At 40.3% G+C, this 27,025-nt stretch overlaps 1 protein-coding gene across 2 annotated transcripts; it reads right to left on the bottom strand.

Annotated features, from left to right (window-relative positions):
• Positions 1 to 242: 242 nt before the first annotated feature.
• FAM117B (family with sequence similarity 117 member B) lies at positions 243 to 25,183 on the bottom strand. Of its 2 annotated transcripts, XM_086615728.1 has the most exons (8): positions 25,098 to 25,183; positions 17,384 to 17,535; positions 12,685 to 12,777; positions 12,056 to 12,169; positions 5,894 to 6,037; positions 4,652 to 4,877; positions 3,683 to 3,803; positions 243 to 1,457 (listed from the first exon to the last, which is right to left on the bottom strand). In XM_086615728.1, the coding sequence occupies exons 2-8, from the start codon at positions 17,402 to 17,404 to the stop codon at positions 1,139 to 1,141; spliced, it is 1,038 nt and encodes a 345-aa protein (XP_086471854.1). In that variant the 5' UTR covers positions 17,405 to 17,535; positions 25,098 to 25,183; the 3' UTR covers positions 243 to 1,138. The 2 variants fall into 2 exon arrangements, with proteins under 2 accessions (XP_086471854.1, XP_086471855.1); XM_086615729.1 differs by lacking the exon at positions 25,098 to 25,183 and having other exon boundaries at positions 12,685 to 12,773; positions 17,384 to 17,441.
• Positions 25,184 to 27,025: the final 1,842 nt, after the last annotated feature.

The following is a 27,025-nucleotide window of genomic DNA, read 5'->3' as shown; positions in this document are numbered from 1 at the left end:
CCTTCAATGGACACGCAAAACACTGCTATGACAAAAGGGAGGAAATCATGCACAGATATTTCAGTATTATGTGGCCAGGGTCTATAATACAGTGATGAGTCATATCAGAGTAAATTTGTGCCAAGAGTGATTAACGGTTCAGGCTGACTAACTCCCTAAGTAGCCAAGTAAGCCTGTAAGAGGCAAGCGGCATATTTTCTGGAAGAAAAAATACCGAGTAAGAGAGTAACTTCCCCCCCCCCCCCCCACTGCTGCACAAAAATGCCATGGACAAATAGAACAATACTGGGGCAAGTGCTTCAAAATGCAATTTTCCAGCCAATAAACCAACAGTGGTGGGAATTCTGTGAAGGAAGGAGTTTTAAGAATCTGACTTAGCTGAAGCACAAACTTCCAATCATTCACTATATACTAACACTGCTTTTTTGGATACTCTTCTGTTTTAAAAGTTTCAAATGTATTAACTTGTCTTGTTTTGTTTAGGGCTAAGGCTCTTCAGCAAGGTCACATAATTTGAGACTGCTGAAACACTTCAGCAATCCTTTGGTCCCAGTAGCTGTAAAACAGCCAAGTAAAAAAGAACCTTCCCTATTAAAAAAAAAAAAGGGAGAGGGGGGTTAGGGGAGGCAGGGGATCATCACCAGGAAAGTGTCTTCTAAACACCATCTGCTACACACCAGAAAAGGCAAATTTTTGTTAGAAAATACACATTTTCATACAAAAGACATCTTGCAAAACCATCTGATTGCCCCTTCCTCTGCAGATTACAATGGTAAATGGGATCAGCTGCTTGGTCTTGAGATTTTTGTTGTAATGGGAAAAAAGTCAAAGTACGCACAGAATCACAACAACTGGTCCTTTAAACAGCAAAGGATTATGACAGTCTCTTTCCACCAGTGTTTAAAAAAGCAGGAAACAGAACCGAAGTCTTTAAAAGCAGAAGAGCAACAGAGTATCAGCTGCTGCATCCTCCCAAACTTCTCAATGTGCTACCAAACTGTCAATTAAACAAACAGTTCAGTTATGACAGTGCCATAAATTGTTAAAACAATGCAAATAGCATGATCAGAAAGGTCCAGTCAACTGGTTCCAATTTTTTCCCAGTAGTTGCCCAGAAAAACGTCACGACAATCTAAATCTATCCTTCAGCTTCCTCAATATGTCCTGGTTGCTGGAGTATAGAGGTCTGTGGTATTACTGTACTTGTTCCACGAGAGATCCTGTCTTGATCTGTGTTTGCAGACAAGGAGGCCATAGAAATGGGCTGTAACAAACTGGATGTCATGCCAGAGGAGACAGTCAGGCTGTGTGTAGTGCCCTTAAGTGTGAGATCCTGTGTGGGAAGAAGTGGCTTGAGGATGCTGACAAGACAGAAAGCAGAGCCACTTTTAGGAATGAAATTCACTTTGTTCTTGTCAGGGCAGTAGAAGGCTGGAATTTCATGCAATGGCTTTGGCCTAGAAATAAAATACACACAATAGTTTTTAAATGACATTGAACAATCAAATTCTGACAATGGCAGGTATGTATTACTGAACGCATCACCAGAGACAAGTTGAGGTTCAAACCTGAAGTATTTCAGCTACTCAGTAATGCCTTAATGACTCTCGCATCACACAGCAAATGGCGAGATGGTTTAAACTGCTTGTTTACATACACTACGAGATACACCACCATGTTCGTAGCGTGGGCTGTCTCTAAACCCAAGACACTGACTTCACATTGCAGATCACAAACCCTGTCCATGAATTGGCATATCCAATATATGAGAAAGTATTCTCAACCATGTTCTCCAGAAACTTTCACAACGCAACAAGTTCTGCCCCACACACAGACACTCTTTATACAGCACGCCTTGTGAAAGAAAGCTGGCATAGCAATGTTCCTAATATTGCGTATCTTAGAGCATGATCAGAGAGGGATGCCCTTTTCTAGGCTTTGGTTGCATGCTCACCCGAGTGTGGCCTAAATATCTGTAAAAGATGAGCCTAACTTACTTAAAAACTCAGTGTGGAGAGTAAAATGTAGTATTCCCAAAGTGGCATTCATGATCAAATACCTATAACCTGTGAAGGAAGCATGGAACGCACATTTACATCCTGATTCGCAGTTTTGCCATCCCAGCATATAATTCAACCAACTCAGAGACGTGCTTTATGAAAGACAGAGCTGGAAGGGAAATTGTGGATAGCAGAGGAATGCCTATCTCTAACCCTGCAATATAAGTCTACTAAGCTAGTCTAACTCCACTTGAAGATAAAACTACAGGAATCTGTTTGAAAGCCTCTCTTCCCTGCTGGAAAACGACCACCAGAAATTTATATTCATTTTTTGTTGCCAGCATTGTCCTTTAGCCTATAACCTCCCCCTCTTTTCCATGTGTTTGTAAGACAGCCATATGCACTTCTGCCTTATTTCTACTAGGCCAAGTAAGCCAATCTTTCAGAAGCAATCTCTTGCAGGAGATACTCTACTCTGAAAAGTAATTCGGTTCATGACATGGGGTACATTTCCATGTTAGCTGATGTTCCAAGTGTCCAGAAAAATTCAGCCCCTTTATAAATTTTTTCCCAAATGAGAATCCTGTAAACTTCAAATAGAAACGACGTTAAACAAAGGCTGAGCTTTAAATAGTTACACTCATATATTCCACCTATGTGTGGAATGCAGGTACCAGATGCAAGAAAGATTTTTGCATGAGACCACAGAGTCTAAGAACTGCCACATCCAGGTAAAAACTTCTGTAGAAGCCTGTTTCACTCTACTGCAGAACAGTCCTACAGCTATGCAGCAAAGACATCCCAAAAGAAACGCAAATGTAAGTCAAATCACAATAGATTATCTTCTTGGAGCAAGTGAAGACTATCTACTCTGTTGGCAACATATTTTACACACTCTAAAATAGAGACAGGTAACAAGCTACTGTAACCCTTTCCACATTGCTATGAAGAGGTCACAGAGATCACTCAAAATCCATTTGCAGAAATCAGAGATGGAAAATACACAAGAGCAGCTTATACTAGATGGCAATGTTGAGATAATATAGGCATAATTATAACCAAATTATACTCCTTGTGTGATGAAACAAAGTTTTTAACTATAGGTTTAAGATTTTTGCATTCAAGTGACATAAGGGTATAAAAACTCCACTGAAAAAAATAATAAAACATAACACACCCCCCACCCCCCCCCCCCCCCCCCCCGAACATTCCCAAATGACAAAAGCTGGCTTTTTCAGAATAACCAAAGCATCAAATACTTGTGGTCAAATTCACTCCTGTGTCACTAAAAGTTTCGCAACGACATAGATGTAGTTGAAGAAAATATGGTCTTCAGAGTCTAGATTACTTGATGTGCCTGTCAAGCTGTGACATGTATTAGCTGATGCACTTACATTACAGCTTCTTATTACATCTCTGTACCAAATTATTTGAGGTCCTTCTCCACTATCTGCCAAGTTAAGAGACAGTCCTCTCAAATTATGCTGGTTTTAAAAAAAAGTTTCTCAAGATTTTGATTTTAACACAAAATTCCAGCAATAAAATACTTACATATATATCAGTATATATTCACACAAACCAACAAGGATCAGGCTGTAATTTTGATCTGACACAAACTCGATAAACCAATACGTAACTCTGAATGTTGAATGTTATTTCTTATGTAGTAAAGATCAACTTACAAGCTTTCCTCAAAGACTTTCACCTTTTCACAGCCTTCTGGAGGTTCACGCTTGAACATGTAGCTGTTGTTAGGTTTTGGTGAGGTAGCATATTTTGGCAAGGGAGAATTATTTCCATTCTCTGCAGGAACAGAGTATCTCATTACTTAAATATGTCACACTATAAAAAAACCCCAAACAATAACTATCTTCAAATGTCCCCCAAATTGAAACCCACTTCATTAGCAATGTTATAAAATTAAGAAACATTTTCATTAGACTTCAAGTCTTCATTTGCAAATAAGCTTTCTCATCTCAAACCCTTTACTCCTTTCTATTTCTCCTTATATCATTTTCAGGTTCTTCTGCAATCTCCGTTCATTCCTGGACACTTTCAGTTTGTAACTGCAAATCTGAATCTGTGGTCCTGTGCCACCGCCATCTAGCCAGAAGAAATGGGCAGAAATCATATCTCTTAAAAACCAGAACAGGTCTACGTCGAATTACAAAATCTGCTAGTAGATCTCAGAAGATTTCTGCTAAAAAAGAATAATTAAAAAACCTCAAACAGGTAAAACTTTTACGGGTGCATGTATGAAATGCTGGAAGGTTGCCTGTTTTGTCCGAGATCATAAGAGATACCTGACACAAGCAACAGGACTAGCCTACTTTGCTGCTCCATGTGTCGCTGCACACTCTTGCTTCTTCACCTTGCTTAAAGTAATTGAAGAATCTACTATTTAAAAACAAAACTTGTTTGGGAAGCACACTCTCCAGTCACACCTATCCAGCTTCAATTACAGAGCCCTAGATACACAGGCATGCACAATATTTGGAGCAATTTGGAAAAAACAGATTGCTTACAAAGAAAAAAATGCTCTACTGTTTCTCTATGGATGTGAGAAATAAACCCTCTCTTTTACGATGTGTTCATGCACATAGCAAGAAGTTAAAGTCTAGCATTGTTGAACTTTTGAAGTTACACAGTACCTTTATCTCTGGAATCAGCAAGAAGATCTTCTGTAGAACACGGACTTTCTTCGCTGCCTTCATTAGAGATGGTAAGAAATGAAGTTGGAGACACTGACTGGGAGCGACTGCTGTTGTTACTACCCCTGTCTGCTCCACCAGGTGTTTGGGTATCAATGCTGCGAGTACTACTACTACGCTGAACCAAGGGAGGTGGTGCACGGTGCCCATCTGGAATATCTTGAGGCTGTTAAAAATAAGAGCTATCAGATGGCCGCTCTTGTCTGGTTAGCAATTTCTTTAAATCCCGTAACACTCAGGGTTTTTTTTTTTTGAGTTTCATAAAACTGTTTGAAGTAGAAAATTTCATTCATCACACAAGACTGCAGCAGGAAATAATACAAGTCAGGTTCAGAAACTAAGGACAACAGTTTTCAAGATTTCACAGAAACGCTGAGGTTGGAAGTGACCTCTTGAGATCATGTAGTCCAAAACCCCTGCTCAAGCAGAGTCAGCTAGATCAGCCTGTCCAGGACTGTGTCCAGTCAAGTTTTGACTATCTCCACAACCTCTCTGGGCAATTTGTTCCAGTTTTAAGCACTGTCACACATTTAAAAACAAACAAACCAACACCCCAAAAAAACAAATGAAGGTGTTTTTCTTGTGTTCAGATTGAATTTAATGTTTTTAAATTTACGCCCACTGCCTCTTGCCCCATCATGGGACATTACTGAGAAGAGTCCAGCTCCCTCCTTTTCATTCCTGCACATCAGATATTTACATACTAAGATCCCCTTGAGCTTTCTCTTCTCAAGGCTGAAGAGTCCCAGCTCTCTCAGCCTCTCCTCATATGAAAGATGTGCCAGTCCCTTGATCATCTTCATAGCCTGTATTTCTGATACTTTATTACTAAATTTATCTCTAAAAATAAAATGGAAGTTTAAAATGGGCAAACAGTAGAAAAAGTTACTACAAAAAACTCTCAAAACAGACCTTTTGTCTTCTCCTCAGTTTTACTGAGATTTCTTACTTCATTGGAAAACTAAATACATTACTGTAATCACAGAGGAAAAGGTTCAGATTCAAGCTTTAACTCTTTCCTTCTTTTTGCTTTCCAAGAGAATTTTCAACTACCTTTATTAAAGAAAAAGTAATTCCAGACAAATTTAATTAAAAAACTGTGCAAAACAAAGCTTACAGTTTAAAATCCGCAAAGCAAAACCAAAATAATTATAGAAAGCAATCATGGTGGCAGATACATACAACCAGCTGTTCCTCTTTGTCACCCGTCTCCTTAATTATTATCTCAATCTCCTGATTCAGTCCTTCTACACTGTTTCGGAATCGTGATCCTGTTGATTTGGTAATAGGTATCACAGGAACAAGAGCACTTTTTGGGATGGGAGCCTGAAGAACCAGAGACAGTGAGAAAGCAATGTAGATTTACTTACAAAACACAGTTACTATTTCTACTCAAGAGCGAACCTTTCAACAGGAGACAAACATTCTAAATGTTGTTTCAAATGTACTTTCTAGCAGGAAAAGCTTTCAGATCTTTCTAGTCTCAAAACTTCCCTTGATATGGTCTGCCTCCAGCTTAAGGTTGCTTTCTAAGTGAAAATTTAACAGTAAATGTTTTAATGGAAGTAATTGTGAAGCCTTTACAATATATTCATATTCATTCTGAAGCAAGCTGTACCACAATTTCACTTCCTTCACTGTTGGATTTACCACTTGTAATTTCATCAAAATTGTATTTTAATGGAAGTCTGCTGTCACCTACAGTAACATGACACATGCAGAATTAAAATTATTCCACAAATGCAACAATGCACTATGCTAGAAACAAAGACCAGCACAATAATTATATTAAGCCAGGATAAGAGGCTGACAAAACAATTTAGGAAGCCTTCTACAGAAAGAATAAAATCCCAAACCCAAATGTTAACACACAGTTGCTTCAGAATGAAGATTAACATTTGAAAAATCCAGTGTTTCAAAGTATGCACGAAAACTCCATTCTTAAACACGTTACTCAAGTTTTCCAAAGCCCCTCTTTGATACATCACAACTTCTTGATATTTCCCATCCTCTCCATTAGCATTCTCCTCCCTGTTAAAAAAGCATGCTACCATTAGAAGATTCTACCCTAAACTTCAACACAGACTCTTGGTGATTATGCACAGCAGTACTACAGATAGCAGAATGCTTCCTATAAACATTTAGTTCAACTCAAAGAATAGCATGACACAAAGTCACAGTAGAATTCCTGTGCAAAATTCCTAAACTCTATGGCCTAGTGTGCTGTGCTTGAGAACATCTCTGCTGATTGAAGGACTGTAGCATTTCCATCTGGTCTTCAAAGCGGTTGGTTTGTGTATTTTTTTTTAAATTTTCCTCTAAGTAAAAAGACTGTGCATAGACAGACACCAAAGCATGGTGACTTTGCATGCAAATTCTAAAAAAAACAGGCAAAATTTGTCTGGCAGAAAAACTACATCAGAAAAATTAATGTAAAGAAAAGAATTCTAAATGCAGATCATAACGAAGATTTATTCTCGCAATCACAAATCTCTAAGGTGGCAAAACTTAGAAATTATCTTGGTTTTGTTTTACTGAAACATTAGGACAGCTATAAAAAAAAGTGACTTGCACAAGGACTATAAAAAAAGCTTCCGTTCAGGAAAGGCTTGTGGCGCTGTTTATTTCAACAAAAACTAAACATTCTCACAAGGGCCAAACTTGAAAAGACTTTCAAAAGTCTTGCCTGAAGATGAAAAAAAGAAAACAGAAACCACTGGAGAAGAGCACAAAAAAGTCTGAGAAAGCAACCCTGCTAATTCTTTTCCAAACAAGGCCTTGGATCAGCAATCCACTAAACTAGCACAAGTCAATATTCAGTCATAATACAGGTATATCAGCACAAGTCTAGGCACTAATTAAGGTTGTTTATGCACCCAGTTATTAAACAAGCACATTCTTAGGACACACTGAACTTGTTAAAAAGCACAATGCAAGTACGCTTGTCTAAGGTTTCAGCAAAATGTGAGAATTCTGTCTTTTAAACATGATTGCCTACCACAGAAATTCTTAGAATCATGGTACTATTTGAAGAGCTCAAAGTAGAAAAGCCTAAGTTGCTCCAAACAAGCTCATTACAGTGCAATAGAGCATGCTTCACTTCCAAGAGAAACAATATTCTGTACATGACTGAGGATGACTTGTTAAGTCGGAGCGCTTAACAAGTGGTGGAAAGGGAAGGAGGTACCGTTACAGGGCTGGAACAACCAGCCTCAGAAAGAAGCTCTGTACCAGAAATACTGCCTTCAGAGAGGTCTGCATGGAGCTGGCCCCTGACATACAGGAATAGGCTACCAACCTTTGACTACTCATCTGCATGTTTGGGAACACACGAAATGAAGCAAGGTGCTAAACACAGGAAGATAAATATAGCACTCACATAATAACACATTGTCAGGGAGTTTGGTGTGAGAAAGAGTTCTGACACTTACAGGTATGGTAGAAACTCATAAGATACAAAATATAGATGATGACAAATCTAAGTTGTTCTCAGGCATTTTGGAAAAACACTCTAAGCTCATCCAATTTATCAACAAGCAACAGAACTTTAAATAGAATCCAAAGTCTTTTGATCCTTTCAGATATTAACATCAAACCATCTCAAGGTTGAATTACCATGGTAATTCCACTCTAAAAATGAAATGTTCTGCCTATGTAAGGTGGTAAGAGTGACACAAAAAAAACCCAACCCCTCCAAACTGCATGCAGTTGGGCTCAATATTAGTGGCTGCTCAGGATCAATTGATTGGTGAGACATTAAGGACACAGACTTCCCCAGAAAGTGAAAGGAGGGGGCTTTACAGTTCACAGTGTCAAGTAGCAGCATAACATCAGCCAAATGCACTGAGAAAAAAGATTATTTTGAAAGACCTAATCCATTTATTCTTCTGTCTGGCTTCAGCTCTGGCCTCAATTCTAGTTTCTCCATTACATTAACACGGAGAATAAAGGAAGATCTCATTGTTTTGACTCCTGTTTACAGATTTTGTACCATGCAACTAATTCAAAATCCAACGTTTTCAGAAGCATCCTGAGATCACCTGAGGAGGCTATGACTTTTCTGCAGCCCCCTCCTCCTGTAAAGAGGAGCAGAATGGAATATTTCTGGCATCATGAAAAAACAGAAACGAAACCCACTCATTGCTCTGGAAAAAAAAAAAGGAGTCAGCAGCAAGGATTTGATCAAGTTCCTCACCAACTATTTCCTGATTCTGAGTAGATGGACAGGAATAGCTAACAAGCTTATTCCATGGAGATCGTGTGGATTTCTTTATTCAAACAAAAATCATAAAAGAAAGCAGCACAACCGAACAACCAGTCAGAGGCTTCGGTGGTAAGAACCACTGTAAAAACTTTGGTAAAACTCAAGAACTTTGGCGAAGCTTAATTAAGTGTTTATTAGTAGGGAAAAAAAGAGGAAATAAACCCACTGGAATTGCTTCTTTTAGTTTTAACTAGAAGAGTAAGCCATTTCCAAAATGTTAAACAGAGTTTTCTTGGTCTCTGTGAAGGGACTACTGAGGCAATTTCCTAACACATTTTCTTGGCCTTGTCAAGAATCCAACTCCTTGAGCTCAGAAATCTTTGTATGACCCTCTAGAGTCAACAACTGCAAGTTTCCTTCAAGCTGGGAATGTAAAAAAATTTCTAAATATCCTAATCACTAACTGCGAGTGTTTCCACACAGTCCTTCCCACAAATCCTGAAGGAACTGAGCGGCTGCCAGAAATTCTAGCTTAGCAGTTCCTTAGGAAGGAGTGAGAAAGCCTAGGAACTTTGCCCTTGATGTCTACAGTCACAGATTTTTGACTGCCTTAGAAAGCAGCCTCTAAATGCCATTAATCTAAACCCTTCACTTACTCTTTTTGAAGCTTTCTGTAACTTTCCCCCTTCAAAAGTAGCTTGACACAGCTGGCACAAAACTTACCAAGAAAAACAATGGTTTGTTTTGTAACACAATGCTGGAAAAGCTGCTTTTCCTCAGATTATATTTTATAGTCTGTTTCGAAAGCCCAAAAACTAGCTATATGTTGTGCAATATTTTATTCAGTCACTCTAAAATTTGGCAGAATGCAAAAGACCTCATGCAAGAACCAAAATTTCATTAGCATAATAATGAAGTATTTATAATGAAGAAAAATTATATTAATAATTTTTCAGAGTAATTTTTTAGGGGGTATTTTTCAGAGTAGTAGCATAACTGTTCATTTTGAAAATTAAAAACCACAATGATCATGTATGTTAAAGCGACAATATCTTAGCATTCAGAAACCTACGGGTTTGTAGATTACCAAGCCAAACCTACAGGACCGCATGTAATTCTCTTGTGTGCTAAAGGGCCTACACTAAAAGTTCCTCAGTACGTTTTTTTTGGTTGAAATGCCTCAATTGCCCACAAGTACAAAACAAATCTTCAAACAAATTCTACAAATTTGGATAAAATACCCGCATCAAGTATTTTGACCTGCCCTTTTTTTTTTTTTCTTAATGTGTCTCATCATAAACTTTTTCAAAAAACCCTGGAAAGGGATTGGGTCACTTATTTGTCCTTCTTTAATAATTTTGGACTGTTCTGACTTGAGCTACAGCAGTCATTAAGAGCAGCAGCAAGCTACACTGCACCGATACTTCATAAAGCAGATAAAATATAGGAATTTGTACTAGACAGCCTGTTTCAAATTCAAACTGTTCTTCTGATATGCAGAAGAGGAGGAAACAGTTTCTGTTTCAAGATTTAAAGAATCTGAAGTAGTAATTCCTCAATTATTATGTCAAAAAATGTAATCCTAAAAAAAAAATAATCCTAAATACTATGCTTCTAGTAGCACAGAATTCAAACCAATAACAAACTGAATTCAAGAGGCACTTATGTCCTGAAAATTCATGACTCCTAATTAAATGAATTACATTTAATAAATTAAGGTCTGAGACAAAAGATTACACTGATTTTTATACAAAGCAGGAGTTAAGACGACCACTGCAGGAGAAATTCAAAACACTGTTCCACTTTCTTATTTCCAGTCCTGAAGCATGAGAGATTCACTCAGACACCTGGCTGTACATATGGTCCTCTCTCCTATTTTTTATTTCATTCTTCACCAGAATGGGTAAATACCTGTAGAGCAGGACACATGCTGATGTCACTACAGCTTTTTTCCCTGGCCTAAATTTTTTCTGAAAGGATGGAACGACAAAGGAAACACTTAACTGGTATCAAACATATTAGAACAACATTAACTGCATTTCAGGAGTAATTTGGAATATGATTAGATTTGCAGAGAAGCTTCACAGCTGAAGTACTTTCTCAATTCACAACACTGCGTTCCACAATTTCTTTTAACTCCATGGACTCACAAGGCAATTGAGAGATTGGTTCTTTTTATAACTGCAAAAAAAAATTGTGTGTATAGCAAATATACATTCAGGAGATACTAGTAGGGGGGAAAAAAGTTCTCTTCTGAAAAAGTGACTAAACTTTCCCATTGGTTTTCTTAAAGCTACTCTAGCAAAACAGACTTGAAAAAGGATCTGTGTCCCTAAAAGCCTGTTATTTTTTTTCCACCTGCTATCAACTGAGCTAAAAATACTACCTCTCTGTGAACCCAGCCTCATTAACAGCCTTGAGATAAAACTAAAACTGCACACAGAACATGTGGTGGCCTAATCATCACAATTTTTGAAGTGATTATTACATAAAGTTTCAAGGTATGATAAATGACAAGGGAAAAAAATATTTAAAAAAAAAATCTTAAAGGCTCAATGAAACCACCCAGAATATAAACACTTTTAATAGAATACGTAAAAATCCCATTCAATAGCCTTTTCTCAGGTAAGCTCTCCAAATCAGTTCATCAACTGATTAGATAAGTGCTGTTGTCAAGACACAAAACGCGATCAGCAAAAACTACAATTTCATTTGAGCGTATCATTTTACCACCAGTTTGCTCCATGCCATATTCTACATGCAAATACATGATTGTTACAGCAATGCGTAAAGAAAAAGATAATAAAAAATAAAAAGTTTAATATAAAACTTATCTGTCATCCTTTTGTAGAATCTGCAGAATGCACTTCAAGAGTCTTGCTTTAAGGAAGGATCTAACTATACAAAATTCTTTGAAAGTGGGAGTTCAAAGCCAACCCAGCCAAGTGACAAAAAGATCCAGGACTCCATACACTCGAGGAAGTTAAGGAAACGTACCTATTTCTTAGAATTCGCCTATAGCTACAACATATTTAGCAGTACGTAGTGTTTCTAACTTCCCTTTAAGACAAATCACAACCTTGAAAGGAGTTAAAAATAGTATTAGGTACCCGGTATGTCCAAAAAGTGAACAGCCTTACCTGACTGTGGTTAATAGCTGCATGGTTACCATGAAACGGAGACTGTCTTTCTTTATCGCGATGATGTCTACTGCTGTGTTTGCTCCTCTGCAATTGCTGACGCAATTTTGCAATCTAATAAAGGCAAAATTTGTATTAGATTTCACCAGATATATTCCAGTACACATATAATTTCATCAATTTATTCCATCACTTCGTTAAAATTCTTTACTACCACAATGTCCAGAATTATTGCCAGCACTAAATTAGACTCAAGTTCTTGCAAACCTAACATGTAAGCTACCAGTTCAGCAGAAGCCCGGAAGATACCTCTGGAGGTTTAACAAAAGAACTTGAAATACATAAAGTTTGAAAGTAGTTTGGTCACTGCTGTATTTCTTCCTTTGATGAACAATGTCACCTACATTTGACACTTTCTTTCCCACACTTTCAGATTATAAATTCTAGTAGTTCTTTATTATTACATGAAATCAAATGGATAGCTATTTCTTATTTTCTACCAAGCCCATGATCTGTAAAATAATAAAAAAAAGCAGTACAATATTCATGCCTTCCTGAAAAGTCACAGTAACAGTGCATACCAGTAAAAAATCTAATCCAACAATATCTCAAACACTAGCATTTCTGACCTCCTTGAGTTGATCATTGGTGCCCCATGATGCTGAACGTTTGTGCGAGTTTCTCTTCTTTTCTAAATATTCTTCAGCCCAGGCACTTTCTGTCTGCAGCAAGAAGATTACACGATTAATTAAAAAAGGTAATTCCTACTTTCTGGCAGAATATTTTGAGACAAATGAGAAGAGAGAACAGTGTTAAGATTCACTAGATTCTGAACTGCAAGGGAAAATCAGTCACTGGCAAGAAGCCTTTTCTGACAAGTGAAGTGTGAAAAAGTGGAATGAAACTATGTAATTAAAAAAAACACCAACCAGAACACAAAAAAAAACCTGTCAGACCTACTCTAACACAGGAATTTGCTAGTTTCCATTCTAAATTATAGAGCATAAGGCAGTATTAACAGCCAGATGTACCACAAGCTGCTACAAAGCTCTGAAGAACCAGTAAGACAGTGCTAAAGCTGGGGGAGATGGCATATTTTATTTCCTGCACAGATGCTGACCTTGTTATTTCTGACACATTAGCAAGGGTAGCTTGGTGTAAACATTCTGAAAGCCTGCACTAGTACACCTTCAAAATCATATCCTTGCTCCGAAGAATGAGAAAAAGGAAGGCAAGGCATATAAGCACCACTAGAGCTATTGCAAAGCAGGGAATTAATTTATTAATGCCTCCAAGGGCTTCAGATTCAGAGTTGTCTCAGGCCAAGCAGAAAGCAAGACAGATAATACAAAGCTAGTTTCACTATACCAACAAAGTCATTAACATTGATTAAAGTCACAAGAAATACACTTAATGAAGTAGAGGCAACGGTTTCTGGAGCAGCTTACAGACTGAAAGAGACAGCAAATTCCTTTAAATTCACTGTTGTCACAGTGCAGTTCTTGGCACACAGCGGTGATGTAGCTAAATCATCCTTAAGTCATTGATATCTCGCTTTCTCCTACAGACAGGAACTTTGATTGCCTCAAAACCTTCATGTCTACAGTGTGCAACAGTTGTTCTTACATTTGAGACTCACAGCTCCCAAGCCACAAGCTGACCTTACCCCACTTGCACTCAGAACACAAACTCACAAGGCCTTCGATGATGTGGTATTAATCCCCATCTGCAGTGAAAATGGACGTGTAACTCCAAATATACAGGTTGTAATTCTTATCGGTTTCAGTTACAGATAAAATTTCATATAAATGAAACCTCCACTATCAGGAGTTTTTAATCTTCATCATTCCAAATCAAAAACTAACCAGGACAAATCTGAATAATAAAGTTAGTAGGGTTGCTTTGAAATTCGTATTTCATAGCAAAATTAAAATCCATTAGAATCTTTTTTTTTCCAGAAAAGCACTCACTTATCTTCATCATAAAATAGAATAATTGATAACCCCCATTCCCAAGTACCAGTCTTTGTCTAGTCAATTCTCAAATGTCAATCTGGAGTCTCATCCTATCTTCTAGCTCCCAGAATAAGTTTTAGCCACTAATTCTAACTTCCCAACTCAGCACAACCATTACACTTGCCTACAGGAATCTAATTAACACTCCAATCAGGTTTTGCATTTAATTTATATTCAAGACATTGACTTAAGATTCAAGACTTATTTCATAAATTAATATCTGATTCATTTTAAAGGATTAAAGGTTGCTTTGATGCTCATTCTCAAAACAAATAGTTAGAAAACTTTTTAGAGAAAGAGTAGTTACAAGACATTAAATTATAGGAAACCTTTACATCCAGACAGAAGTGTAATGCTATTTTAGCAAGTCTCCTCCTACTTCTGTCCTGTATTTTGTTTATAATGCTTATTTTCAAGAAACACAGACTCAATAACCAATAGAGAAAGAGGGATTTCTATTTTTCTAGGTTCTGAAAGTACTACTACTTGCTTATTAAGTGCTACCATTCAAAACATCTTTCTGCCTGTTCTACAATTAAAGAGAAATGAGTTGAAGGCTAAATTTATCATAGATAGTAGAACGCTTAAGAAAAGAAGAATTTGCAGTTGAAATTAATTATTCTTTAAGAATTAAAAAAAAAAACCACAAAGCAATTGTCTCATTTTAACTCGTATTTCAACATTGCTGTATTTCAAACAATGACAGGCAAAGCCAAACAGGTTTGATTCGAAGGAAAAAAGATGTAAGATTACCAATACCTGTTTTAGCAGCACTTAAGACAATATCTGCATGTATCAATTCAAGCCAGACCACAGGATGCTCAATAATACAAAAGCATTCTGCATGTACGTAATTCAGTCTGGTTTCATCAAAACAATCCATTGAAGCAGGAGTCTGATACACAGACAGTCTCTGCATGACCTGGGAAGTCTTACACAGTTCTCAGCTATGACCTATGGGCATCTCTATAAAGGCCTGCAAGTCTTTCATGTGTCACTAGCTGCTGTCTCTTCCCAGCCTGCTTCCTGAATGGCTCTACTCCCTATGCCATAAACCTGCAGAATCAAGATACCCTGCTTACTCAACTTGAAAATCTTTAATATCTTAATAGATTCAATTCCTGTTCCCTAAACTTTCGCATTTGGAACACATTCATTTCACAGACTTTGTGAGATCTGAAATTACACACTGGAGCCAGAATATCTTGTAAGTGAAACTTCATGCAAACGTCGCGTCTTCAGAAACACTAAACAACACAAAATGAGAGCCTATACTACCTTGGGAAACCAACTATTGTAAATCACATTTTAAACTTGTCCCTAGCTCAAATGGTTGCTCTCAAGCACACCAGAAAGATTAAATGCAACGGTGTCTCACCAGTGTCATATCAACACAAACTCTGGGCATACAGATATATGCCTGTATCCCAAAATTTTCTACTAGCTTGATAAATTTTAAATTAGGAAGTGCAAAGAGATCGTTCTATTTCCCTCAGCAATATACTAACATCAATCACCACTAAATATACTAATTCTGCAGAAATATCCAACATCCTTTACGGTCTTCCCATTAACCTTTGCAAATGTGTTTCCCCTTATATGTTAAAGCTCCACTACCATAGCAGCTAGATCTGTCAGATTTGGAAGAAAAAGACAAGAGAAAAATATAAGCCAAAAAGGATGTGATAATCTGAGTATTTTCCAGCTAGATTAGATATAAAAGCCTAACTATGACTTAGATTAAACCAAAGCTAAGCTGAAAAGAGATAAATTGAATTTAGCAAATAACTTTGCAAGTAGTATAGAAACATAATTATTTTGAAAAAAGTATTCTAAAAAATCAAATATGAAAATAAACAGCTAATATACCCACACTGGTTTAGTTCTGCCCTTTAATGATGCCTTTTAATAGCTAAGCATGAACAGCAATTCCTTGTATATCATACACCTTTATCATCCTCCTCTTAGTATGATCTGCTTACCTTTTTCACCCCATTTTCTAACCATTTTTCAGATTCATTTTCCTGCCCAGAAAACTTGTTCCTTTCTGACCTTTCTTCACCAGTTTCTAGTCCCACCTTATCCACATGGGCATATTCCCCTAGAAAACACCTTACTTTCCTATTGACCTGCTCTTCGAATTGTGGTCCTTTTTACAAAACGTTGTGGATCTTGAGAAGGCCATACAGTAACAATCGACACTGCAGACATCATCTGCTCAGCATCCTACACATTTGAGTGGACAGCAGGTTGAAACCTAAGTGGCCACGTTTTTGTTACTGTTACCAAGCCTAAAGCAGGCTCAAACTCAAGTGTCCCACATGCTGTCAGTTTCTCTTCCAACTGCATTTTGCTTATGTTCTTTGGAATTGGTGGAGACCTGTAGTTGAAACCATGCTCTAGAAATAGAGATTTAAAATCTGGTATGTTTGGCTCTTTCTTTCACTCTACAAGTAGAGAAATCCACTGCCAGACTGCATCCACAGAAGGAGAAATTAAATACTGGGATATTTTATGGAAAACTCCATCTTGAATCACTTCTGCATACAGTAAGATACCACGTAACAACTCCTCCCTTTAAGGGGAACGATAAAGCAACTGTCCTAAGTGTATAACTCTTGTAATGCCAGCTTCATTCCATTGTTTGTTAGTTCTGCCTTCACCGGTAGCATAGGACTGAACCATTACAAGCTTGTGAAATTTTGTCAAGTTGTTGAAGTTTATTAGCAAATCACGTATTTTTCTAATAGGCTTCCCAGTTGAGCTAAATTTGAACATCATTCATGGTTCAATGAGGCAGCTCTTCAACGTATATAATTCTATACTTAGTGCATAGACCCCAGGTGAACACTAAAGGCCTTTTAAAATCAGAGAACGATGAGCCTATCATAGAAAAGGGTACAATAATTTTTATACAGGCACTTACAGAAGCTTTTTTATTCAGTTTTAAGACAGATATACATGTAAAGAGCCACTCAGTTCACTTGTATAAATTTAAACTAAATAGTACTTAACACCAGTGCAATCTAGTGTACTGTACACTGTAAGAACAATGAGAAAACACGTGCAATACCACAGTGTTTTTCTGAGGCAAGGAAAAAGCGGAACTCTCAGCAGATATTACAGCTCACAGTCTTAGAGAAGAATGCAAATAATTCTCATACGTAACAGCACATGTAGGATTCCTACAATTTGAAAGTGAATAGGAACTTGCAAGAAAGAAAGCTAAAGTGAATGTTTTCAAGGGAAAAGTTTCTTACATTTAAATACTGTCTTTTCATTTAAAAAATCCAAAGACAAAAATCTGTCCTACCTGAGTGGCTTTGTCTCTCATACATGGAGCAGCTTGTCCATGATTATCACGAGGCCACTGTCCAGCAAGGTATGGAGCAGCAAGCGTATCCAATGAGGAAGTCCGGCGAATAATACTGGAAGGGCTTGATGAAGGTGGTCTTGATTTGTCACCTAGAATATGAACACTTCATTAGAAAGAAAGCAAAACAGAGAGCTTAATTATTCTAACTGCTTACAAGAAATCATATCTAACCAGAACTATGTTATTAAGTATAGAACAAGATGCTTTTAATAAAGGAATTAGGTTTGCTTTTCCAGGCTCTATTCAGTTTTAATAAGCAATGAAACGTGTTTTTATGGTTTCCTTAGGAACATCCTTGTGTCACAAACATTGCATTGGTACTGACACACCACCATTTATTCCCTCAAAGGTGCAACAGTCATTGAATTCTTAAATGATGAACTTGTAAGAAATAAAAGTAGTTAAGTTTCCTCATAGATAAAGGCCAACAAAGAAAATCTATGCTGAACTTTTTCAATTTAATGCTGAGTTTAGAGTTCATCTCACTAGCCTTTTACCCTTCACCTACTTTAATTCAAGGGGCACTATAAACTGACATGTTTTATTAACCACCCAGTAAATAATATATGATAGATTCATCTGTCTAACCCTAGGATCCAGAAGTCAACTTTGATAAGGTAATGATTTACATTTCACACATAATCAAGACATCGCCTCCCTTTACATGCTACTTGGTAACTACATTCATACTTGCCTGACACTACACTTCTGCAACACCTCATTTTTAGCATTTACATTGATATCACTTCTCAGAACTATTTAGATACTAAGAGGAATCCTTACTGAAAAATGTTAAATATAACAAGCACAGGAAGTAACATGAGAAGGAAGAATATGGTTAAAAACACAAATTTGCATCTATCCCATCTGTCAGCAATACCTTAAAGTGGCAGTAAAAGACTACGCTGCAAGCTAGTAAGTGTAAACACTGTGAAGAAAGGTTCCTCAAAATAGTAATTGAGGTTTGTTAAATTAAAGAGACTGACAAGCAGGAAAGACCGGGGTTTAAATATACATATATGCTCACACATTATTTGTTACTAGCTATTCAGATGTAAAATGCAAATCCAGAGATCACAATTATCTAAGCTTACTATCAGTTCATCTACTCCCCAGAGAATTATAACTGAAAGAATCGTATATTAATCTCGCCAATAACACATACAAAGGCCTAAAACAAATGGCTAGAGCACAACAAACAAGATACAGAGATCAGATGGAAGCTTTACAAGGGCACTGGAAAAACTCCAGTCATACGTCCTTCCTGACTATGCCTTAGGATGAATTCTGCACTAGAAGTATAAATAACATAGCAATTTGTATTCTACATAAGCTCATTTATGGGCAAAAGAATTTGTGTCTGATTAGTGTCTGACTGCTAGTCAAAAAAATAAAGACACTGCCATCAGAAGTCCAGAAATCAGCTTCTAAGTTGTTTCAATCTACTACAGATACATAAGTATTAATAAAACCTACCAGGTATATATTTCAGTGGTGTGGGCAACATCTCAGTCTCACAGAACACCAGCCTTTCAAATGTGACATTCTACACCAAATATCCTCATGCAAATTTTGTATTAGAAATGTACGCATTAGAAGTGTGGAAAATATTTCAAATCAACTATACGGAAATAATTATTAGCACTATGATCAGCCACATTCACATAAAGCAGTCCGGAAACCTCATCTGGTTTATTATTTCTACCAGTACCAACAATGATGAAATCTTTCTACCGAGCTTACGGCAGATCTGCTCTCAGGGGGTAGCAGCAAAGCTCCATTTTGGAGTTACCATGCACTTAAGACCCCTGTGTCAAAGAAATTCTCTGACTACTACTACCACCATACAGCACACTGAAGGGTCTGTTTGTATCAGAACATTTCAGAATGATTCCTTTTGACTGTACCATGGGAGAACACGGCATGCTAATGCAACGTGCCATTCCTTAAAAATTACTTGAAAAATCCTTGGCTTCCAAAGTTATATCAAACATGTTATGTCTCAGAAACCACTGCCATGCTCTCTCTATTTTTCTTCTGAATTATTATTCTTCCACTTCAAGAAGTTTCTCTCTTTTTATCAAGGGGAAACAGAAAGGACATGAAAAAAATTAAAAATCAGGAAGTGTATGCAGTCAGTCACATCATCTGTAAAGCCACTGCAGCAGACAGCTTCAAAACTGAAGCAGCAAAAACTATTACCCTCTCTCTGTCCCCTCCCTTCCCCCGCCTCCCCCCCCAAAAAAAAAAAAAAGGTGGAAAGAATATTTTGCTGGGCAAATAGAAAGAATGAAAACTAAAGAGCCTGTTTACTATTTAAGTTAAAGGGAAGCTGCCCATTTCAAGGCACAAAGCCTATAAGTACTTTCTTTTCTTCTGATTTAAAAATTCCTTCAAGAAATTCTGTTTTCAAATTACTTCTATTTAGATAGGACAAGGATGTTTGGATACATTTTTACTCACTTTTCCACCTTCATAACATGTCTTAATACAAATTGTCAAAGTCTCCTACAGAACTTCTCTTGTTTCAAAACATTTCAATGAGAACATATACAATGTTTTCATTGCACTTTCCTCTACAATATTTGAAGCAAGCGTTCAGCTTCTATTTTCCCTGGATGTGACCTACATAAGAGATCTGCCTCCACAGAGATAACAGTTACAACAGCTGTGGCTGATGAAAAACAATGGAGCCATTTCATCAAATATACGCTTCTTAAATATTAGATCTGTTTCAATTGGCCTGATTATCTCTTTAAACCAGTATTTGTGATAAACATCAACCCTCCTACCCATTCACCACTACTCTAAATCTATTTAGAAACAAAGTCCTTCTGCAATCTGGCTTCAAACAAAGCAAAATAACAGCACAAAACATAAATTCAACATACACAACACAAACCAACAAAGTCCATGAGGTGGGAACATAACAAAGTTACCATGTCTTCACAAGTCACTGCAGCACAACCAACTGCCTGAAGTTGCTACGAGTAAACTGGTATCACCCACACCTATTGCAATTGCGAAGTCAAGCACCTCGGAAGGCAATTGAAGCTAAACCAGTCTATCAATGCGACTGAAGAACAAAATTGAGCAAATACAGATGCTTATCAATTACTATCTGAAAGGCAGGAAAGAGAGCACCGACTTGGGGGGGGTCTTAACATACAAGTCCTACAACTACAGTTACAACTGAAAACGGAAACTACAGTATGAGAACACATACCCTTGAACTGGATACCTGACGGCAGAGAATTGCTATATATAAAAGAAAAGAAGGAAAAAAAGAAAGAAGGTCTTACACATAAGAAAGTCCTAAGAGACAAAACACCCTGAAAATTCATCTTTCAATTTTCAGGAAAAGTTCAGAACTGTTGTTTGAACTGCAAAGTAAGGATTACTGCTGAAGTGTAACTTGAAGATTGATCTTACAGTACTGTTGATATCTTTCTACATATTTGAAATTAAAGTTTTGAGAAAGGAAAATAAAAACTCTGAAGAAACATCTTCTAACAGACACCATGAGAAAACAACACAAAACTAGTAAGCAGCAGAAAGAGCCACTGGAAGAGCACGGAACACCATAAACCAGACTAAAATCTTTGACAGATTTCTAATTGAAGCTCTTTATATAGGTAGGATATTCAAAAAGTAAGAAAAAGTGAGACCCAACTAGCTTCTCCGACATCTAGGCATACAGTTGCCCTTTTCCTTCTGTTTTGGTCAGCCTTTCCCTCAGGACGGAAAGTGATGGGATTTCTGTCTTTTCCAAAAAACTTGTACAGACACAACTGATCCCAGGGTCTTCATCTACTTTTTAGGTTTTGTTGAAAGTATTCAACAGGCTCAAACAGTATTAAGAACAAATGCACAGCACAACTCTGTATATTCCCCTTGGAAGACAATCTTGGCTATTATCGTCACTTAGACATACAAGAACTACTCACATGTTTGCTTCTAGCAATTCAGAGTGATCCCTGGGCAGGAGAATGATTGAATTAATGTTGTTTTACAAACCCCAACCTGAGAAAGCCTAAGAACATTTTGAATCCAAATAAACTCCCCTAAAGTGATGGCCACAAGAAACGTGAAGTATGATGCTGCAAAAATGAATTCACTTTCTTTACACCTACCATTTGTTCAACAGCTTCGGTAAGCAAAGCAGGCATGTAGTGGCACACAAAGCCTTCCGTACTCTCTTATCCTGCAGTAACATCTTTTACCACCTCTGCAAAACCTTGGTAATTAATGTTGACAGGTCTGTAGCTATTATTGTGTCACTCACAAAATTCTTAAAATAATTAAATTCTACAGTGAAATTTAAGAGTGTAACAGAGTTCCATTCCTTCTCCATACCCCAAGGAGGGGTTTACATCTGAACTCTTTAAGACTTTCCAATACACTATTATAACAATTTTCATTGTTTCCTTTCACACCAGTAGGCTTTAACATTACTCTTCTATGTATTCTAAACAACTAAAGGATAATGTAGTTCAGGATAAAAATAACCAATTTTTCTCCTTAATTTCCGGAGTATGTTTAAATGTCCAATACAGTCAACTGGAACACACCAGCAAGTTCAGCATCCAGTAGAGAAATCTCTCACAACCTCGAGGCCCCTGAAAAGGTCAGGAAACAAGTGCTATGGCTCTGGTCTTGACCTCATTGTTTACACAGCCTGGTGCATTATAACATTTTTGGAGCTGAACAGTTAAACTCCTCTGAGAAGATGTGTTTTATATAAGAACGAAAATAACAAAATTGCATTTGATCCTTACTCAGTAGAAAAACCAAGATAAAAATAAGTACAAAGGTAGAGCATACACATTTCTTGATCTCACTTTGCAACAGTCTACTTGTAGGCCAAACCGATTTCCTCTAACACGGGTGGTTTGCAGACAGGTAAAGAGACATATATGAAAACTGAACCAAAACTGGAGATTGCAGGACAGACCTTGCAGTGTAGAAACGCGGCCACACCAGTGATGGGAAGCACAGAGCACATTAACACACAAGCAGAAGCTGAAGTCTGTGAAGTAAGTGCTGTAAGTGCTAGAGTCTACAAGGAGGAAAAGTAAAAGATGAAAACTGGGTAGTCGGAAGGTTTAAGCTCTTGGTCATATTTAGGAGGGAAGTGACAAGAAAAGCACAGAAACTTAGAAATTGTGCCATGGAATCTTCTGTTTGTAATTATCCCATCCTCAACAGAAAATTCAGGTAAGTATTTCCAATGTTTATTTGCAATTCCATACAGAAAACAACAAAATCCAACAACAAAAAAGCAACACACCTAAAAAAACCCACCACCAAAAAAACCCAAAAGAAGCTATTAAGTCACATTTGTAAATTCACAAGTTGGGGTTCCCAAGTGCGAAGCAGATTGATGAAAACTATGTTTAAAAATATTCAACTGTTTCCCAGAAAATAAAAACTGAAAAACATTAAGTTGAGACTGAAGTATACAACTTAGAGAACCAGTACTGAAGTTCAGAAGAAGCTACCACTTGTCTAACCTCAAGGTTCATTTTAATCTAAAAAAACCCAAACCCATGGCTGCAGCTGTAGGAATGAACGAAAGCCATCATCAACTGAAAACAAGAAACAGGAAAACCCAAGTTATGCTGCAGTAGGTTCTGGCTGATATCCTGAAGTGGCCTGCATGGCTTCACAACCGTAGCCTCATTAGCAAAAACAGAGTTCCACTTCCCTGTTCCCAGCTACCACTAATTTTTCTCATCTAGATGAAGAAAAAATTGAAGCTAACTCAGACTCTCTGAAGCACTGGACTACACAATACAAACGTCAAGTTAAACAGGTTTAATTTGGATTTTGGGCCAACACAAGTACTGTTCAGAAACTTAAAACACATGGAAGCAATTAAATCGATGGACACTACTCCTTTATTTTCACACATCTTATAAAAAGCTAGTGGAGTTACCTTAACACAGCAGAGCGATCAAAGGACTTGTTTCTTTCTACATGCTAATTCTTAGATCCAGCAAAGAAGTTAGCATGGTTTCAACAGGCTTCTATGCAATGATCCAAAGACGGTGCAATTTTTCCACCCTAAGTGGCCTTTACAAACAGCTTTTGAACCTGGATCTCAAGGCTAGCCATCCTGGTTCCTCATTCTCCAGGCCAGGAGACTGTGTCTTGGGCAAGAGTTTCTATAAAGTTAACAGGAAGAAGATAGTATTTTGTGATGTGTATAAAGTCTTTCAGATTACTGATTAACAAGAATTTCCAATGAAGAATATACACATTCCTCAATCCAAAGCCTCAGAATATAACCTTAAAAAAACCCCACGTTATTCTTATCTGGAAAGAGAAAAATCTAATTCAGGACCTAAACACCTTCGTGGCACTGCTCTCCCACTGCAGACAAGCAGGCATGTCTATTTGGCAGCACCTTTCCTTAAGAGCCAGGATAGGAAAAAGAAACAACCCACCAACAAACTAAAGGGGTAGTCTGGTTATAATCATTATTTTAGAAAGCGGGAGTAACATTAGGAGATGTAAAAGTGTTAAAGGGAATTGTGTTGGTCCTAGATTTCTACATACAAACTTCTGCATATTAATCAAGTTTATTGTGCAGATTATCACATGTAATGTCATCTATAGCCTTTGGTATCTCAAAAGGCATAGGCTTTTCCAGATTTGAAGACATTAACACAAAGCCTCACTCTTGCATTTTTGAGTAAACTTTCATCCCAAGAAGAAAAAGGACTTACATACCTATGCCTCTATTATCCTCAACCAGATGTCACATATTGCTTAAATTTCAGCCTTCCCAGTAAGTATGTTTTAATTATTCAGAAACACTGAAAAGCAGTTTGCTACAAAATGTATGCCATTCCCATACTGTTTTCTATCTTCGCTGTAGTGCAGGCTTGTCATCACTCTCAAGTTCACATACCCTTCTGCAGGGTTCATGTTGCAAGTAAATACTAAGCGAGATACGGAATACTTTATTCCTACGCCTATGTGCAATGCCTACAGTGCTAGTTAGTTGTCTGATCACAAGCTTGCGGACACCGGATCAAAACCACACACCATCTGGCATGAGGCGCACAGAAAGGGGAGACGGGAAGGCTTCGCAACAGCACCCAAACACCAAATTCACCCTAAGTTTGCACCGAAGTACATCTTCTACACCCCTGACTCTCTCTCATCTGGCAACCTCTGGCAGTACTCGCGGAAGCGCTGCAGTTGCCCGCATGGCACGCCTGGCTTTCTCTGTCCCTCTTCTAAACGCCAGGAAGCGACGGAGCAGCAACAAGAGCAACGAGCCCTTCAACACACGCACGGGCTCCACGAGTGCTGCCGCCAGCCAGAGCCGGGTCGGGACGGGCACAAGCCCGGGCACAGCCCCTGTCCCCACCTCTCCCCGCAGGAGCACGGCACGCTCGGAGCCACACCGCCGGGCGGAAGGCACCGCCGCTCCCAGCCCTCCCGTCCTGCGGGGCACTGGCTGAAACCGGGCCGCGCCGCGCCGCCTCGCCCCGCCACCCGGGCACGGTCGGGCCTCGCACCTCCCCGCTCCCCTCGGGTACCGGCCGCGCGCGCGCACCGCCCCCCGCCTCCGCCCCGGTCAGTCACGGCCGGGCGGGCGGCAGGTGCGCGGCGGGGGAAAGCTGACGGGAGCGCTCACCTTTGCAGACGGGGGAGCTGGGGCTCTTCCTCTCCGGGGAGCTCCTGCCTTGCTCCGGAGAGTGCCGCCGGTGCCGGACCCTGCCTGCCGCTGTAGCGCTGCCCTCCGACAGCGGAGGCACCGGAGAAGAGCACGGTGAGGGCCCGCAGCCCGGCGGCGGCGGAGGCGGCGGCAGGTGGTGGGGCCGAGGGGGCTCCCCCGCGCCCCGCCGGCACGCGTGGGGCTGCCCCGCGTGGAGGCGGCGGCCGCTGAGGCGGCGGCGCCGCTTCCCCCTCCCCCCGGCGTCTGCGTGGCCATGGCGGGGCCGCCGCGCCCGCCGCTGCCGCTGCCGGTGGGCGCCGCGCGCGTGGGGCTGATGCTGCGCGAGGCCGGCGCCGCGCGTGGGAGACCCCCGCCCGCGGCGCTGGCGCCGCCGCCGCTCCTCGTGGGGCTGCCATGTTGCTGCTGCTTGAGCTGGAAGGGCACCGTGGCCCGCATGGGCTGGAGGCGGCTGCTCGCTCCCGCTCCGCCGCCCGCCGCGCCTCCTCCCCCCAGGGAGGTGGCCGGGGTCGGGGAGCCGTTGCGCCTCACGCGCTGGTGAGACATTGTCCGGTGGGAGCCGGGGCTCGCGGAAGACCGTCGGTGGCGAGAAAGGAAAGGCAACGCGCGACGCGCGGGCAGGTCCTCGCGGGGGTCTGACGCCTCAGGCGGCCGCAGCCCCGTCCGCTCCTCGCCGTCGTCGCCGCCGCCAGCCCGCGGCGACCCGCGCTGCCTCCGCAACCTCCCTGCGCCTCATCAACAATAGTGCCCCGGCCGCCCAGCCCCGCCTCCCGCGCCCTCCCATTGGGCGCGCCGCCGCTCGGCTAGCGCAGCTACGGCGCGCCCATTGGCTGCGGAGCGCGCTCCTGAGTGGCCGAGCCTGCGCGGGGAGCGGGAGGGGGCAGCGCTTAAAGCGACACGCGGCCGCCTGCGGGGCACCGCGCGGCCCTCGGCACGTGCTGGCTGGGGCGCGGGCGGCGGCACCGGCCGGGCGGCGGGCGAGCGCGCCCCGGGATGCAGCCCCGGCCCCGGGAACCGCTGGCCGAGGACGAAGCTCAGCCTTCCCCGGGGCCAGGCAGGGCCGCCGCCCGCCCTGCCCCTAGTCGGTGCGCGGGTGCCCGCGGGACGGCTCCTCGCCTCGCCTCGCCGCGCCCCGCTGCAGCGCCGGGCCCGGGCGAGGTGTCCGCGGTCACGTGGGAAGCCCGTAACCCGGCAGGGATGGCGGCTGCAGCGTGCTCCTGTCTCGGAGCCTGCTCCAAGGAAACGGTGGTGCGTTAGAAGTACGGCTGCTCCGTTATTGTTAGCTCCGAGCGCGCCGTGCGAGGGGACGAGGGCTCAGCAGCGGTTTATCCAATCGCTTTGCCACCAGCTTAGCATTGCCGGTGATGGCACCAGAGACCTGGGTAATATCCAGGCAGACTTGACCCCGTTTCCCTTTAATTGCTGCGCTTACTCTTCTCCATTAGATTAGTTGCATCTTCACTGCAGTCTTTTAAAAATACTCGTTAACTGCTGGCATCCTCTTAACCTGATTTATACATTAGAGAAGTGAGTACCTGCATGAAATAGGCCTTAGTTCATGTGTTTGGATTATTTAGATGCAAGGTAAACACACTTCAGTGCCGTCAAGACATGAAGGATTCAGCAAATCCTCTCTGTCTTTATAGCAAGGGCCGTTTCTAGACTACCGGAAAATACCCAAATTCTTACCAATATCACTCTGCAAGTTGCATGTTGGAACTGAATACCATTGCTATGATATAAATAGTGTGACAACAAATTGCACGCTCTTCTCTTCTCAGCTTTGTTGTGCTTGGGTTTGTTTTCTTTCTCCTCCTTTCTCCTTTGCTGTTTCTGATTGAAGCCTCCTTTACTTAAAAAGCCCCAACTTCCTCTTTGAAGAGCTCCAC

Source organism: Tauraco erythrolophus, chromosome 8 (genome assembly GCF_009769465.1).
Source record: "Tauraco erythrolophus isolate bTauEry1 chromosome 8, bTauEry1.pri, whole genome shotgun sequence".
Lineage (NCBI taxonomy): Eukaryota > Metazoa > Chordata > Aves > Musophagiformes > Musophagidae > Tauraco > Tauraco erythrolophus.
Note: the sequence above shows the minus strand (reverse complement) of the source record. Positions and strands in the feature narration are given on the sequence as shown.